Raw genomic sequence first — 17,525 nt, forward strand, 5'->3', positions numbered from 1 at the left:
CCTGCCCTGCCTGTCCACACAAAGTCTTGGGCTTGATACCAAAAGGGGTAATTCAATTTTTTACTGTGCCTATGAACTTTGAGCAGAGAAACAAGGCATTCAGGGGCTCCCTTCCCAGCAGGAATGGTTGGAAGAGTAGATGAAGACATCTGGCTCAAGAATGCAGTGATAGAAAAAGCAAGGGCTGAATCTGGGAACTTGGGGTGGGTTTTATGGAAATGGGTAAATTTTAATACACACATAGTGACTGTATATAGGCGATACACTGGTAGAGTCACTTGTCCACGTAAGGAGTCATCACCTGCTGCACCTCAGGCCTGAATAAATGATGCTCTCTTTAGTATCAGATTAGTATTAAGGAGTCTTATTCTGATATTTTGGCTATTTGGTGACAGCAGAGGCTCACAGAACCAAGGATCCAGCTGTGATACTTGGAACCCCATGGAACAAAGGGTCCATTGTGATGCAGTGGAGCCCCATGCAACCAAGAGTCCATTGTATCAGAGCAAGGCCTCATGGAACACAGGAGATCATTGCTGACAGTTTGGAAGCTCATGGAACCATGGGGTCATTGTGAGAGTTTGGGGCTGCATTGAACCAATGGTCCATTGTGACACTGCAGAACCTTTTGGAATCAAGGTGGTCATGTTATTCTATAGAACCTCATGGAACAAAGGATCAATGGTGACACTGTGGAACTCAGACCATTGCTGACAGTGTGAAAGCTCATGGAACCAAGGGTCCATTGTGACACAGCAGGGCCTCATGGAACAAAGGGTCCACTGTGGCTCTGTAGGGTTTCACAGAATGAAGAAGAACATTTTGACCCTATGGGGCCTCATGGAGCCACCTGGCACTATGACGCAGCAGGGCCGCATGGAGCCAAGGGGCCATTTAGACACTGAGGAACCTCACAGAACCAAAATCTATTGTGATGCCGTGGAACCTCATGGAACCAAAGGTCCATTGTTACACTGTGGGGCCCTGTGGAGCCAATGGGACCATGGTGACACTGTGGTGCTCCATGGAATCAATGGGACCATGGTGACACTGTGGTACTCCATGGAACCAAGGGGCCATTCAGATTCTGCTTTCCCTCATGGAACCAAGGGGCCACTAAAGCACTGCAGGGCCTTGTCAAACTAAGGCAGCCTTGTGACACTGCAGGCCCCCTTGGAACTAATGGTCCATTGGGATATTGCAGGGCCTCATGGAAACACGGAGACCATTATGAGCCTTTGGAACCCATTGTAACCAAGGGGCCATTGTAGCACAGCAGGGCCTCATGGAATCAAGGGACCACAGTGACACTCTGGGGCTCTATGAACAAAGGGGCCATACTGACACTGTGGAACCAAGGAGGCCATTGCTGAGCTATGGGGCATCATGGAGTTGAGGGTCGACTGTGACACAGCACGGCCTCATGAAACCATGGAGGCCATTTTTACACTTTGAGGCCTTGTGAAACCAAAGGGCCAGTGTGGCACTTTGCATCCCCATGGAACCATGGAACCAAGGTGTCCATTGGGACAGTATGAGGCCCTGTTTGGCCAAAGGGCATGTGTGGCACAGTGTGGCACCATGGAACCAAGGAGACAATTGTGACACTAAAGGGCCCCATGGAACAAAGGATTCATGGAAGAATGTGGGACTCAAGGAACCAAGGTTCACTGTGACATTGCTGGGTCTCATAGAATACTGGAGAGCATTGTGACCCTTCAAGGCCTCACTGAACCAAGGAGACCATTTTGAGACTGCAAAAAACTCTATTGAAAACAATGCAGCGAGAATTAATTTGTCGTGATTACTTTTCCTGTTTATAGGTTGATATCAGCAATGTCCAATTGATATTGACCCCAAGCAACTTCTAATGAAGTCAGAACAGATATGAAAGTCAAGACCCTTATTGGACAATCAATAACACTTTGTCCCCACCCTCTCCCCACAATTTCACTCATCCAACCTGTGGCACTCCTATGGATCACGAAGGATGTGCCCAGCAGGAGCAGGGCAGTGATTCTTCCCCTGTGCTTAGCACTGGTTGGGAAGCACCTAAAGTGCTAGGAGCCCTGGAGTGGGCAATAGGAAGAAATTTGTACCAGGAAAGAGTAAAGAAAGCAAAGGTGAAGCCAAGGAAATGCTCAGGGCAGTTTCGGGGGTGGCTGCCAGGCAGCCCTGGCTCTGAGCAACAGCGTCTGCAGTGGCACAGGAAACTCCCAGATGATGGGAACAAACTTTCTGGCTCACTGCAGACGCCAGGACAAACCTGGGTGGTTTCCCTGCCATCCCCCAGCCCTTGCTGGCCCCAGGGGCTGATGGCATTTGTGCTCCCTCAGGTTCATGTCCCCACACAAACAGCATGGGGGTGCTCCCGCCTGCTGTGTGCTACGCAAACAGGGGCTGCTGAGCCAGTGCTGCCGTGTCTGTGCCTGCAAGGATGGGGCACCTGTGTGAGCTGGGGGAGACGCCAGGGCTGCAGAGGGGGATGTTGTTGGCAGCTCCATGAGGACGCTCTGGGACACTGCCCTGGGCTGTGCAGCGCACTGGGGATGGATCAGGCCCTGCTCTGCTGCTCCTTTCCATCTGTCCCAGGCCCCAGCCATGTTGTTTCTCCCCAGCCTGCCCACAGCCAGCCTGTGGCTTCTCACGGGGATTTTCTCTGCTGAGCATTGGCATGGCCGTGTTCTTGAGAGAGTCTGGGCAAGGAGCCTGGAGCCCCTAGGCTCTGGCCTGAGGTGTCAGCGCTGCCCCAGCAGTGCCCATGGTCTGTCCCTGCTGCAGCCCCGGCACTGCGCCCCCAGGACTGTGCCCAGCCCCAAGAGCACTCAGGCCCTGCAGCAGCACCAGGGCCACCAGGGCAGCAGGGCAGGGCCACGGCAGCAGCACTGGCCACACCAAGTGCTGCAGCTGCTGGGCACAGCTGCTGGGCCAGCACTGATCTGCCCCCAGCTCTGCACACAGACATTGCTGCTGCAGCTCCAGAGAAGGCAACAAAAGGGCATCTCTGCAGAAAACTTTGCTGGGACATCCTTTACTTCCTTTAAATACACCAAGAGTGCAGTCCTCCATTGACACAGTCTGTGGCCACAGGGAAGGTGGAGAGAAACACAATGAATAATGGTAAAAACAATGACATTTATTTGTGGAAAATATTAAAAACTAAAGCAAGGAAAAAAATACTCCACAAGCAAACCAACAGAAAGTATCAAATATGACTTTGTTAGAAGTGATTTGCTGAAATTCGCAAGCAGTTTATTGTTTCTGAAATCATCCAGTCATCAGTGTACACACTGCAGCTTTGAACTCCTGGTTCCTCAGGCTGTAGACGAGGGGGTTCAGGGCTGGAGGTACCACTGAGTACAGAACTGACAGGGCCAGATCCAGGGATGGGGAGGAGATGGAGGGGGGCTTCAGGCAGGCAAATGCTGCAGTGCTGATGAACAGGGAGACCACAGCCAGGTGAGGGAGGCAGATGGAAAAGGCTTTGTGCCGTCCCTGCTCAGAGGGGATCCTCACCACAACCCTGAAGATCTGCACATAGGAGAAAGTAATGAACACAAAACAACCAAATGATAAACTGCTAGTAACCACAAGAAGTCCAAGTTCCCTGAGATAGGATTTGGAACAGGAGAGTTTGAGGATCTGGGGGATTTCACAGAAGAACTGGCCCAGGACATTGCCCTGGCACAGGGGCAGGGAAAATGTATTGGCTGTGTGCACAAGAGCATTGAGAAAGCCACTGGCCCAGGCAGCTGCTGCCATGTGGGCACAAGCTCTGCTGCCCAGGAGGGTCCCGTAGTGCAGGGGTTTGCAGATGGACACGTAGCGGTCGTAACACATGACGGTCAGGAGGGAAAACTCTGTTGCAAGAAAGAAATTTAGTAAAAATAGCTGTGCAGCACATCCACTGTAGGAGATGTTCCTGGTGTCCCAGAGGGAATTGTGCATGGCTTTGGGGACAGTGGTGCAGATGGAGCCCAGGTCAGTGAGGGCCAGGTTGAGCAGAAGAAGAACATGGGCGTGTGCAGGTGGTGGCCGCAGGCTACAGCGCTGATGATGAGGCCGTTGCCCAGGAGGGCAGCCAGGGAGATGCCCAGCAAGAGGCAGAAGTGCAGGAGCTGCAGCTGCCGCGTGTCGGCCAATGCCAGCAGGAGGAAGTGCCTGATGGAGCTGCTGTTGGACATTTGTGCTGTCTTTACATGGTGATCTGTAAAAAAAGAAATGATGGGATATCTGGGCTTGGAGAGGACTTTAAATATCCCAGCACAGCTTGGGGGCACTTTCCCCCCACTACCTGCTAAGGGCTCTCCCTGCCAACAGCTGCTTCCCTGTGCACAGGGCTGGGCCCTGCCAGTTCTGCCAGAGCCCAGCCCAGCCCTGGGGGCTCAGCTTTGCCCTGCAGACCACTCCCAGCTCAGGCACTGCCCAGGGGCAGCTCTGGCTCTGCAGGCTCTGATGGCAACGTCAGAGTAACCCCGAGGAGACTGGAAAAATGACATGGATGCAGCCTCTAAGGGGTCCTGTGGTGATTGCTGTTGCTGCCTGCTTTATTCAGATCTGAGAGAATTTTTTTAATTTTTCTCAACCTGAACTGAGAGATTAATATCTACATGCAATTTCCAACCCAGAGTAGTGGATTAAAAAATCAGGATATCCCCTTTTATGCAGCCCCTGCCTTGCTATGCTCCCTGTATAATCTACTTGGAAATGTGCTGCAGTTAAATGCCATGCTAAGAGCAGTCCTGAACAATGCAACATCCTCCCCACACAAGGAGAACACTTCCAATCCTTACCAGCTGTCTCTTCCCACCCAGATTTTGTCCCCCAGTGTTGGGAGCAGCTGCCAGGGCTGGCTGAGAGCTGTCCCTGGCAGGCAGCAGAGTCCCTGCCCAAGCACAGTGCCCTGGGCTGCAGGACCCTGCTCTGCAGGACAGCCCTGGGCACTCCTGGCTCCTCTGCACAAGACACAATCAGAGAACGTACTCACAGGGTCTGTAGGCTTTGGGATGTTCCAGCTTGAGGAGATCACTGCAGGAGCTGCATCTGCATTGTCCTACAGCCAGAGGTTCCTATGCCAAGGGCTGGCAGAGATTCTGCCCCAGGCACTTCTCAGCCCCTTCCCAGCCCTGACTGATTGAAGCTCTCTGTGCCTCTGTGCTGTGCCCAGGGTGGCTGCAGGCAGTGCCCCAGCCGTGCTGGGCTGGTAGAAGATCTGCTCATCAAGAGAAATGTGCTTTTAAAGTTCTTCTATTTTACCAGGAGCTGCCTCTGGGCCAGGAGCCAAGCCCAGCTCAGCAGCACAGACACAGCACAAGAACTTTAATGAGCCTCTGGGGCTTTGTGCTGAGGCCCTGAACATCAGTCCCTGAGAGGGAGCTGAAGAAATCTCACCAGAACTCCAAGTCAGAATCCAACTCCAAATTTTCTTGGAATTTTAATGGGTCCCAATGAGGGACAAAACTGAGAAAGTGTCCCCAGGCCCCAGGCCGAGCAGAGAACTGGAGGCACTGATGGCAGGTGGGAACAAAGAGAAGCCAAGCCTTGGTGCCCTGGGGCACAGCAAGGTCTGTGCCACCAAGGGCTGTCAGGAAACACCTTGTTGTGAGGCCCTGGGGCCTCCTGGCAAAGCCCCAGCCAGGCTGGGCACAGTCAGCCCATTGTCCTGACCTCAGCATCCCCCCCTAGCCCACATCCCAGTGGCCTCAAGGTTCTGCTGGAAGGAGTCCCTGGGGAGCCTTGCCCAGCAATGGCCCTGGGGGCTCCTTAAAGCTCCCTGCAGGTAATGCAGGTTTTTCAAAGGACTTTGGGTTTGGCTTTGGCCTTGGAGTCTCTGAGAGTTTTGTGCAATCATGACCTCCAATTATCTGCTGTAATTAGTCCCTGGAGAGGCTTTGTCAGTAACAACCCTCAGTGGGGCTCATTAATGCTTCAAGGTACTTCAGTTATTTTAAGGTACTTGGTGTTTCCCTTTTGATGCACACTCTGTGAGAGATTTGTGCAATCATGGCCTCAATTATCTGCTTTAACAAGTCCCTTGAGAGCTTTGTATTGACACTCAGTGGAACTCATTAATACTTTGAGATAACAATTTCTTTCAGTACTTTAAGGTTTTTAAGGTGCTTTGGAATTTCCTTTCCTCAGTGAGGCTTCTGAGAGGTTTTTGTGCCATCTGGCCTCCAATTCTCGCCTACAAGGAGTCACGAGGAGCATGTTTTGGGGATGGACCTCAGTGGGACCCATTCATGCTTTGAGACACTTTGGGGTTTTCTTCTGTCTTTGACTCCTGGAAAGGTTTGTGCAATCTCCTCTCAGGCCTTGAGGTTCCAGGGCTCAGCTCCAAATGCACCATGGGGCTCATTAGAATCAAGCAAGTCCTGACACACCATGGTTTTGCCTTGATTTCCCTCTACTGTAGTGCAGTTCACTAGGAAGTTTTTATTCTATTGTTATGGAGAAATATTTCAAAGAGTTTCTAATAAATCCACATTCCTGTTTTAAGGGTGTATGGTTCTATTTAGAGAAGAAATGATAGCAGCATTCTGTGACTGATATTGACCTAGGGACTTTGCTAAGGAGCTCTGGCCTGCTCTGAAAAGCTGTCTCTTGAGATCTGACATAGTGTGGAGAGCCTTGGTCCACATTTCCAAACTCCATCCTGTCTCTCCTCACTCACGTGGCATCAGTTTAGCTTGGAGAACTGACTGCTCTCAGGCAAAGAGGGTTTTTTTTCTTTTCTTTTAGCACTGTAAAACTCCTAAGCTCCCTGTTGAAAACAGACCCCCTCCTCAAGTGTGTGCCAAGCCCAAGCTGCCACCAAGAGCACTTCAGACTTGCCCTGGGCCAGCTGTGAGGATGTGTGGAGGCCCAGAGGCCTACCATCAGAGTCTCAATCCCCCAGACATGGAGGACTGGTTCCAGATAAGAGGAATAGGCTTTCAGGTTAGGGTGAGATGCTTTCTTCTCATATCGATCTTTGCAGACACATGCTGATTTATGTTACGTTAGGTTACCCCATTGGCCCATTGGCCTAATAACCTAGTTCAACTCCTATTGCTCACGTTTGTTTGGCCCTAGAATGTTCTCTCTCTCTCCCTCCATCGGCCCTAGTTTGCTGTATTCCGCCACCCTTGTTTCCTATTGGCTGACCTGAGCTCTGACCCCTCCTCTGCACCATCTTCCCCCATATCCATTGGACCCTGACCCTCAGCTCCACCATCACTACCCAATATAAGACCCTGTTCCCTCAGTCTACACCCTGCCTTCGTCCCTGGACCCTGTTCAGCTGTGTAGCCTGTTCCTGTACCAATAAACCCAGTTTGCTGGAGATCATATGAAGACCCATCCTGCTCATTCTGTCAGCTTTGTAAGGCAGCAGTGAGGTTTGGGCTCATGAGTGCTGGACGCTCCAAGGGCCTCAGTAGGGCCATGATGCTACACATGGCGCCCAAAGAGGAACCAGATTCCTTGAGGTCCCTGTGATCATCTCCAGCAGTGATCCTGCCAGCCAGATGTCACTGGAAGCTGTACCCCTTCAGGTTAACCACAACACTGAAGTGAGACTCCAGTTTTATCGAATCTCACTGAAGAAGAAGTTGACAATCCCCTCAACATCCGTGGGACCAGCTTCTCTGACATCCCCACAAGCCCCACTTTGGCTGGAGATTGTGCCTGTGGGACTGAGAGTGAGTGACTGAGGGGCAGAGAGCTCCCAGGTGTTTGGGCTTCTGATTTTCTATTCCTGTGGGTGTGCATTCCCTCTTCCACTGGGGGCAGCTACGGGAAATACTCATTCCCAAGCTGAAAAGGATGTTTTTGTAACGTTTTGAAGAGCTTTACATTTAGAGGGGAGTTAATTTTCTGAAGGGAGTTTAAACAGTATTGTTCATGGTTATTTGAGGATCTTCCTGATATCTCTGTGTATTCTATCAGTTATCGTTTTGGGATGATGTTGGGGAAAAGCTTTGTATTTTACAAAACAAGGGGTTTTAAAAGTTTGGAAATTGTATCTGTTGTTTCATTCAATTTATAGGATCATTTAATGAGTTCATGGTTCCAACAATTTGCCCTGGTTGATTCAACCCGCCCTCCATGTTCCCAAACCTAAGTTCCCTGAGAACAGGATGGGAGATGGAGCCCACCCTTTGGCACAGACAAGCCATCTGCTGTCTGCCATCTGCCCTCCTTTTCTGTCCTCTTCTCAGGGTGGTAGTGGCCATGCTGCCTTGAGATATTCCCTCACCCACATTCCTTCATTCCCTAGTTCGAATCCCCCTTCCTATAAGTCACAAGACAGCAATACTCCTGTTAGAGAGACCACCATTTTAGATTCCCTCCCACCTTCATCCCCATTTCACACCTTTGCTCCAGGTGCTTCCTCTGTGACGGGTCTCACCTTAATGTTGAATTCCACCACTGAATTGGGTCCCTCCCCTGTCATCAGAAAGCTCCTCCCCAACGCAGGCTTCATCTATCCATTTCCAGGCCCCTTCTCCAGTCCAGCTTCTTCCAGTTCCCACATCACTGGAACCGGACATGGGGCCAACTGGAAGGAAGCCATTTTGGCTACCAAAGGCCTTCAACACCAGGCATTGCCAGGCGGCAGAAAGGCCTGCGCCTCTGCCAGCAGACCTGCCTCCTCTACAGAGGAAAAGAGTGATAGCTTATCTGAGAGTGCGGATGAGCCCAAGGATTCTTGGCAGAGGATGCAGAGAAAAACTGAAAAGGAGGGGGACTGGGAGGTGGTATCCAAGATTCAGATGGTGTGCAGTATAAGCAGGGGCCAAAACCTAAATGGGAATCTATTCCCTATGGATTCCCATTTAGGTTTTGGCTCCTGCTTATACTGCACAGGTGCCACCTGAACCTTGGATTCCCTCTCTCCATAGGGAAATGAAGGACTTAGTAAAGGCTGCCACTGGACTGCCATTTACTACCCACACAATGGTACCACAAAATTTAAAACGATGTATAAAAATTATAATATCTCCTGATGAATTCATTTTCTGGAAAGGAATTTGGATAAATAAAGTTAATGAGTTACCAAATGGTTATGTTGGGGAGGAAGGGCGACAACACCTCACAATGGACCACATTACCAGGTAAGGAGACTATACTAGACTGCAGTAGCAGGCTGAAGTCATCCCCCAGTCAGTACTGGAAGATCTCAAAGGCGCTGCATGGTCCACCCTCCTCCAAACACCTGATGCTTCTACACCCGACACTGACTTCACTGACATTTACCAGGGCCCGGATGAGAGCTATATCAAGTTCATAAAGCACCTTATGAAAGCCTTGGAAAAACAGGTAGATGATCAAAAGGTCCAGGATTATCTTATTAGCAAATTAGCTTTCTGTAATGCCAGTATTGACTGCAGAAAGGTTCTTCACAGCCTCCCCCTTGACCCTGAGCCTACCATTGCTCAGATGGTTGATGCTTGCATATGCCAAGCAGTCTCAGACTGTGACTCCAGCCAAGCCAAGGCCACCAGCCAGGGTGCAGTTGAAATGCTGTTTGCAGCAAACGTGCTTCCCCACAATATAGAATGTAATAAAGGCAGTGGAAACTGTTATAACTGCAGGAAAACTGGACATGTAGCAAAAGACTATAAATACAAGAATACTGTTCTGGTTTTTACCCAGCCCTCAGTCCTACAGCCATTACCCAAACTGTTCCTGAAGCCAACAGCACTACCAGCCCTCGGGAAACTCCCAGCAGAGCACAAAATGACACCTAATATGAAGTTATTCTGTCCCACCCTTCCACTGGTGAGAGATGTCCTAGGTTACAATATAAAGATGTATTCTATTCCCATCCTCAAGAGCTGTTGAAACAGGAGGGGTATTGTTTTATTCCTTATCTCCTGTTAATAGGCCTATCAATGCCTTTCTGCATGACTCAGAGATAATGCCCTCCAAGAGCCATTTCTTTTTAATGGACCCACCTCATGACTCATAGAATGATATCAGCCGATTGCGAGATGCTCCACCCAGGGGGGAAGAACTAAACATCCCCTCCTGGATATTGTCTGGGCTTTGGGACAAAACAAGCTGCCTTTCCACTGGATTCCCCAGAGCAACAGCTGCCATTTCCACTGGAACTTCAGAGGTAGGCTACACTCTACTACAGGATCACTGCTCCAACATAACCACATCTGCCACTCCAGGAGGACTGCAGCCACCATTCCAACTGGACTGCTATCAACACCCTGACCAACAGAGTGACAGGTTATATTCTGACTTTATCAGTGTTTTTTCTTATGTATTATTGCATGATTTTTGATTTTTTTTTCCTAATAAATTGCATTTCTGACATTGAGTCTCTCTCTGGTTTTGCTTTCAAACCAGAACAAATGGAAAACCCTGAGTGGGTTTCCTGAAAAACAAACCCACCTCAGAAACAACCTGCTCAGTCCAGGCTGCCTGGAATGATGTCACATTTCTACAAGGGACAGTGTGAGCAGAAATGATCTCTGGGAGCAGAATTGTCTGAGTCTTGCAGCTGAATTCTCTGTCCCTGTCCTTTCCCTGGATCTCTGTTGCAGATGAAGCTGATCCTGCCATCCTCACCTTTTACCTCTCTCTTGAATGCAAACAGATGTTCCCAGGTGTATTGATTTTTCAAAGTTTCTACAAAACTTTTTTGTTCCTCATGGAACGAAGGGGCCATTTTGGCACTGAGGAGGTGATGTGGAAGCAAGAAGTCAATTATGACCCTGGGGTTCCATGGAACTAAGGGGTCATGGTGACACAGCAGGGCCACGTGGATCCAGTCGTCCATTGTGACACTGTGGATCCAAGGAGACAATGGAGACACCCCCAGAACTTCATGGAACCAAGGAGTCCATGGTGACACAGCAGGGCTGCATGGTGACACTGCCCATCCAAGGAAGCCATTGTGACACTGTGGAAGCTCATGGAGTGAGAGAGGCCATTGTGACACTGAAGAACTTCATGACACCAAATATCCATGGTGACAGCAGGGCATCATGGGAACCAAGGAACTGCTGTTGACAGTAGGGAAACTCATGGAACCAGGAGCCGTTGTGGCACTGCAGAAGCAACAGAGCTGCTGGACCTTGTCCGCTGGCCCTGCAGAGCTCCTTGGGAGGCACGGCAGGAGCAGTACCCTGGGAGCCTCAGGAATGCCCCTCTGGGATCCATGGCACACACTGCCAGGGGCTGCAATTCCAGTTCCCAGGATGGAAATTATGTTCCTGCTCTGAAAGGCAGAGTTCTTAAGAACGAGCCAAAGGCCAAGTGGAGCACGATCTTACAGTGACATTTCACTGCCAGCCTTCATAGCTTCAACCGTGGTTGTTGTAGCTCCTGGAGTGGGAAATAAATCAGGGCAGGGTCTTTGGTGGGAGCTGCCCTGGGTCAAGAGGGACACTGAGAGAGAAACAGAGCAGGCAAAGAAAGGCAGGAGAGAAAGAAAGGCACAAACACAATCAGCTGCGAAGGTGGCACTCTGAAAAACAAACTGGAACTGACAAAAAATGAATGGGACAGAAATCAGTCATTCTGGAAGTTTTATTTACTATCAAAATACAGGCCACACACCCAGCCCCACACAATCCCAATCCCAAACCCTCAAATTTGGATGCCACTTCTCCCAATCTCCTTCCAACCCCATCTCACCCTGGACAATGTGGAATTACGTAGATTTGCCATCAGACTGAATTTTTCCTAGGTGGGAATAAGGCATTTTATCTTTTGGTAACTCATGAACTTTATTTATCCAAACTCCTTTCCAGAAAATAAATTAATCAGGTGACAATATAATTTTCATACACCGTTTTAATTTTGTGATACCATTGTGTGGGCAGTAAATGGCACGTCCAGCAAATTGTTAAAATAGGGAGAACCCCTCCCATAAACCTTGGCAGCCTTTACTAAGTCCTTCATTTCCATATGGAGATAGGGAATCCAAGATTCAGGTGGCACCTGTGCAGTATAAGCAGGGGCCAAAACTTAAATGGGAATCTATTCCCTATGGATTCCCAGGGACCAAAGCCTAAATGGGAATCTATTCCCTATGGATTCCCATTTAGGTTTTGGCCCCTGCTTATACTGCACACCATCTGAATCTTGGATACCACCTCCCAGTCCCCCTCCTTTTCAGTTTTTCTCTGCATCCTCTGCCAAGAATCCTTGGGCTTATTCGCACTCTCAGATAAGCTATCACTCTTTTCCTCTGTAGAGGAGGCAGGTCTGCTGGCAGAGGCGCAGGCCTTTCTGCCGCCTGGCAATGCCTGGTGTTGAAGGCCTTTGGTAGCCAAAATGGCTTCCTTCCAGTTGGCCCCATGTCCGGTTCCAGTGATGTGGGAACTGGAAGAAGCTGGACTGGAGAAGGGGCCTGGAAATGGATAGATGAAGCCTGCGTTGGGGAGGAGCTTTCTGATGACAGGGGAGGGACCCAATTCAGTGGTGGAATTCAACATTAAGGTGAGACCCGTCACAGAGGAAGCACCTGGAGCAAAGGTGTGAAATGGGGATGAAGGTGGGAGGGAATCTAAAATGGTGGTCTCTCTAACAGGAGTATTGCTGTCTTGTGACTTATAGGAAGGGGGATTCGAACTAGGGAATGAAGGAATGTGGGTGAGGGAATATCTCAAGGCAGCATGGCCACTACCACCCTGAGAAGAGGACAGAAAAGGAGGGCAGATGGCAGACAGCAGATGGCTTGTCTGTGCCAAAGGGTGGGCTCCATCTCCCATCCTGTTCTCAGGGAACCTAGGTTTGGGAACATGGAGGGCGGGTTGAATCAACCAGGGCAAATTGTTGGAACCATGAACTCATTAAATGATCCTATAAATTGAATGAAACAACAGATACAATTTCCAAACTTTTAAAACCCCTTGTTTTGTAAAATACAAAGCTTTTCCCCAACATCATCCCAAAACGATAACTGATAGAATACACAGAGATATCAGGAAGATCCTCAAATAACCATGAACAATACTGTTTAAACTCCCTTCAGAAAATTAACTCCCCTCTAAATGTAAAGCTCTTCAAAACGTTACAAAAACATCCTTTTCAGCTTGGGAATGAGTATTTCCCGTAGCTGCCCCCAGTGGAAGAGGGAATGCACACCCACAGGAATAGAAAATCAGAAGCCCAAACACCTGGGAGCTCTCTGCCCCTCAGTCACTCACTCTCAGTCCCACAGGCACAATCTCCAGCCAAAGTGGGGCTTGTGGGGATGTCAGAGAAGCTGGTCCCACGGATGTTGAGGGGATTGTCAACTTCTTCTTCAGTGAGATTCGATAAAACTGGAGTCTCACTTCAGTGTTGTGGTTAACCTGAAGGGGTACAGCTTCCAGTGACATCTGGCTGGCAGGATCACTGCTGGAGATGATCACAGGGACCTCAAGGAATCTGGTTCCTCTTTGGGCGCCATGTGTAGCATCATGGCCCTACTGAGGCCCTTGGAGCGTCCAGCACTCATGAGCCCAAACCTCACTGCTGCCTTACAAAGCTGACAGAATGAGCAGGATGGGTCTTCATATGATCTCCAGCAAACTGGGTTTATTGGTACAGGAACAGGCTACACAGCTGAACAGGGTCCAGGGACGAAGGCAGGGTGTAGACTGAGGGAACAGGGTCTTATATTGGGTAGTGATGGTGGAGCTGAGGGTCAGGGTCCAATGGATATGGGGGAAGATGGTGCAGAGGAGGGGTCAGAGCTCAGGCCAGCCAATAGGAAACAAGGGTGCAGGAATACAGCAAACTAGGGCCAGTGGAGGGAGAGAGAGAGAACATTCTAGGGCCAAACAAACGTGAGCAATAGGAGTTGAACTAGGTTATTAGGCCAATGGGCCAATGGGGTAACCTAAAGTAACAAAACTCAGCATATGTCTGCAAAGATCAATATGAGAAGAAAGCATCTCACCCTAACCTGAAAGCCTATTCCTCTTATCTGGAACCAGTCCTCCATGTCTGGGGGATTGAGACTCTGATGGTAGGCCTCTGGGCCTCCACACATCCTCACAGCTGGCCCAGGGCAAGTCTGGAGTGCTCTTGGTGGCAGCTTGGGCTTGGCACACACCTGAGGAGGGGGTCTGTTTTCAACAGGGAGCTTAGGAGTTTTACAGTGCTAAAGGAAAAGAAAAAAAACCCCTCTTTGCCTGAGAGCAGTCAGTTCTCCAGCTGAGTGAGGAGAGACAGAATGAGGTTTGGAAATGTGGAGCAAGGCTCTCCACACTGTGTCAGATCTCAAGACTTCTCAGCTTCTCAGAGCAGGCCAGAGCTCCTTAGCAAAGTCCCTAGGTCAATATCAGTCACAGAATGCTGCTATCATTTCTTCTCTAAATAGAACCATACACCCTTAAAACAGGAATGTGGATTTATTAGAAACTCTTTGAAATATTTCTCCATAACAATAGAATAAAAACTTCCTAGTGAACTGCACTACAGTAGAGGGAAATCAAGGCAAAACCATGGTGTGTCAGGACTTGCTTGATTCTAATGAGCCCCATGGTGCATTTGGAGCTGAGCCCTGGAACCTCAAGGCCTGAGAGGAGATTGCACAAACCTTTCCAGGAGTCAAAGACAGAAGAAAACCCCAAAGTGTCTCAAAGCATGAATGGGTCCCACTGAGGTCCATCCCCAAAACATGCTCCTCGTGACTCCTTGTAGGCGAGAATTGGAGGCCAGATGGCACAAAAACCTCTCAGAAGCCTCACTGAGGAAAGGAAATTCCAAAGCACCTTAAAAACCATTATTATCTGAAAGTATCAATGAGTTCCACTGAGTGTCAATACAAAGCTCTCAAGGGCCTCGTTAAAGGAGATAATTGAGGTCGTGATTGCACAAATCTCTCAAGGAGTCTGTATCAAAAGGGAAACACCAAGTACCTTAAAATAACTGAAGTACCTTGAAGCATTAATGAGCCCCGCTGAGGTTAGTTACTGACAAAGCTTCTCCAGGGACTAATTACAACAGATAATTGGAGGCCATGATTGCACAAAGCTCTCAGAGACTCCAAGGCAAAAGCCAAACCCAAAGTCCTTGGAAAAACTGCAGTCCCTGGGAGCATTAAGGAGCCCCCAGGACCATTGCTGAGCAAGGCTCCCCAGGGACTCCTTCCAGCAGCTGACAGTGCCCAGCCTGGCTGGGGCTGTGCCAGGAGGTCCTAGGGCCTCAGGACAAGGTGTCTCCTCACAGCCCTTGGTGGCATAGACCCTGCTGTTGTGCCCCACGGCACCAAGACTTGGCTTCTCTTTGTCCCCACCTGTCATCACTGCCTCCAGTTCTCTGCCCTGCCTGGAGCCTAAGGACACTTTCTCTGTCGTGTCCCTCAGTGAGAACCATTAAATGTCAAAGAAACTTTGGAGTTTGATTGTGAATTGGAGTTCTGGAGAGGTTTCTTCAGCTCCCTCTCAGGGACTGATGTTCACAGCCTCAGCCCAAAGCCCGAGAGGCTCATTAAAATCCTTGTGCTGTGTCTGTGCTGCTGAGCTGGGCTGGGCTCCTGGCCCAGAGGCAGCTCCTGGCAAGGGCAGCGCTTCAGAGAGAGAGCTCTGGCCAGGAGCAAATCCTATGTACAGCCCAGCAGGGCTGGGGCACTGCCTGCAGCCACCCTGGGCACAGCACAGAGGCACAGAGAACTTCAGTCAGGCAGGCAGCGCTGGGAAGGGGCTTAGAAGTGCCTGGGGCACAATCACTGCCAACCGAGTTCCCACTGCACAGGAACCTCTGGCTGCAGGACAATGCAGCTGCAGCTCCTGCAGTGATCTCCTAAAGCTGGAACATCCCAATGCCTAAAGACTCTGTGAGTATATCTCTGAATATTTCTGCTGCAGGGGAGGTGAAATGCTCATGAAGCTCTGATATGCTGAGGGCTTTTGATCTGTCCCAGAATATTTCCAAGACAAGGATTTTGATAAAAATGAGGACATTTCCTAAGACTTTGTATTCAGTTTCCTAATACTGGAGAATGGCAGGGAGGGGGGATAAATATTAAAGGATGATTATGAATTTTGACAAGTGCCTGAGACATCTGAACTGTTCCTTTTAGTGATCAATAGGTTCACAGGAGTTCCCTGATGTTCCTTCAGCCACTCTACCCATTGACAGCACCAGCATCACTTTTGCTGGACCCATCAGGCTCAGTCTGAGCTGTCCTTTCTCCAGGCTGCAAAGAGAACCTGCCCCCAGGCAGTGCCCTGCAAACAGGCAGGGTTCGGTCAGTCCAAGGAGAGTGCACAGAGATTTGGGCTCTGTGAGTGCTGGCACAGAGAGATCAGGCACAGGGAAACACCTGCAGGAGGAAAATCTGCAGGAGGCAGAGAGAAGATCAGGCAAGGAGAGAAAACAAAATCCAGCAATGCTGTGGCAGGGAGAGTTTAGAGATGTCCACAGGATCCCCTCCAGTGCAGCCCCTCCCTCTGAACAAGCTCCCTCCCTCCTGTGCCGCAGCCAAGTCTCTGCCGTCAGGGCCAAGGCTCCAAGTTGTGCAGCCCCTCCTGTGCAGGCAGAGCTGCAGCAGAGCCATGGGGCAGCTCTGCAGCCCCAGGTCCAGTTCCCTCTGCAGAGTACAGGGCTGGGAGCAGCTGCCCGGCCCTGGGGGCTCTGGAGGGGGCACAGCTGGTTCAAGTTGATGCTGCCCCCAGTGCCTGGCTCTGGGCAATGCTGTCAGTGCAGCCAGGGAAGGAGCTGCATCTCCCTTCATCCAATGCCATCTTAAGGACATTTGGAAGTCTCTGTGAGATTTCAATCCAAGCAGGGAGCTTCAATCCAGGATGCAAACTTGTACTGGAGCCTCTCTGTGTTATCTGAAAACCCCAGGGTGATGCACAGAAGTTCTAGGTTGAGAAAATGCCTTGGGTTGGTGAAATGAGCCCTGTGTGCCCTTGGGTGCAAATGTGGGGCTGAGACTATAAGAAGGGGATGGACATTTGGTGGACTGTGGGGGATCCATCTGCTCTCAGCAGTGTCGGGATGGTTTTAAAAGGAAACATCACAGTATTACCATCCTCTGTCTGAGAATGCTGAAAGCCCACAAAACCTGGGACATGACATGGAGACAGACCACCTCCCCTCGCTCTCCACTCACCACCTTGCCTCAGACAACTCACTCTGTTCTCCCTGATGGCTGCAGAAATGCTGAGAGTTTCTGACATCCAAAAATATTCAGCAGGAGAAAGGGAAGAGGAGTATAAAAACTCTAGAATATTTAAACAGACTTTCCCATTCCTGGGGGTGCAGATGTTAACAGGGCCTTCTGTGTTAACAGGGTTTCAGAGTGGAACATGAGGACAGGTCCCTGTCCTCTTCCCACATCTGCATAGCAATGTTGAATTATAAAAATACTGTATGTAGTTGCCCTGAACCTGAAGTCCCACTGAGGCATCAACAGCCAAGGCTCCCCACTTGGAACTGAAGGAAAATCTGCTAGAAAATCAAAAGGGTGTCAGAGGGTTACAGGAGAAGGGTCTGTAGGAAAAGACTTTGATTTTGCTGGAAGAAGTTCCTCCTAACCTGTCACTGACTTTTCTCCATTAACAGCTCCCCAAGTGCAGCCT

General features: G+C 49.9%; 1 protein-coding gene across 1 annotated transcript; it reads right to left on the bottom strand.

Moving 5' to 3' along the window:
- Positions 1-2,060: 2,060 nt before the first annotated feature.
- LOC134413888 (olfactory receptor 14J1-like) lies at positions 2,061-3,804 on the bottom strand (the record flags this gene model as incomplete). The annotated part of the gene is made up of 2 exons (XM_063147917.1): positions 2,061-2,069; positions 3,343-3,804. Coding segments are annotated over 2 exons (471 nt in total), but the record flags the coding sequence as incomplete, so codon positions are not given.
- Between the last annotated feature and the right edge of the window lie 13,721 nt (positions 3,805-17,525).

This window comes from Melospiza melodia, unplaced genomic scaffold, assembly GCF_035770615.1.
Source record: "Melospiza melodia melodia isolate bMelMel2 unplaced genomic scaffold, bMelMel2.pri scaffold_55, whole genome shotgun sequence".
Lineage (NCBI taxonomy): Eukaryota > Metazoa > Chordata > Aves > Passeriformes > Passerellidae > Melospiza > Melospiza melodia.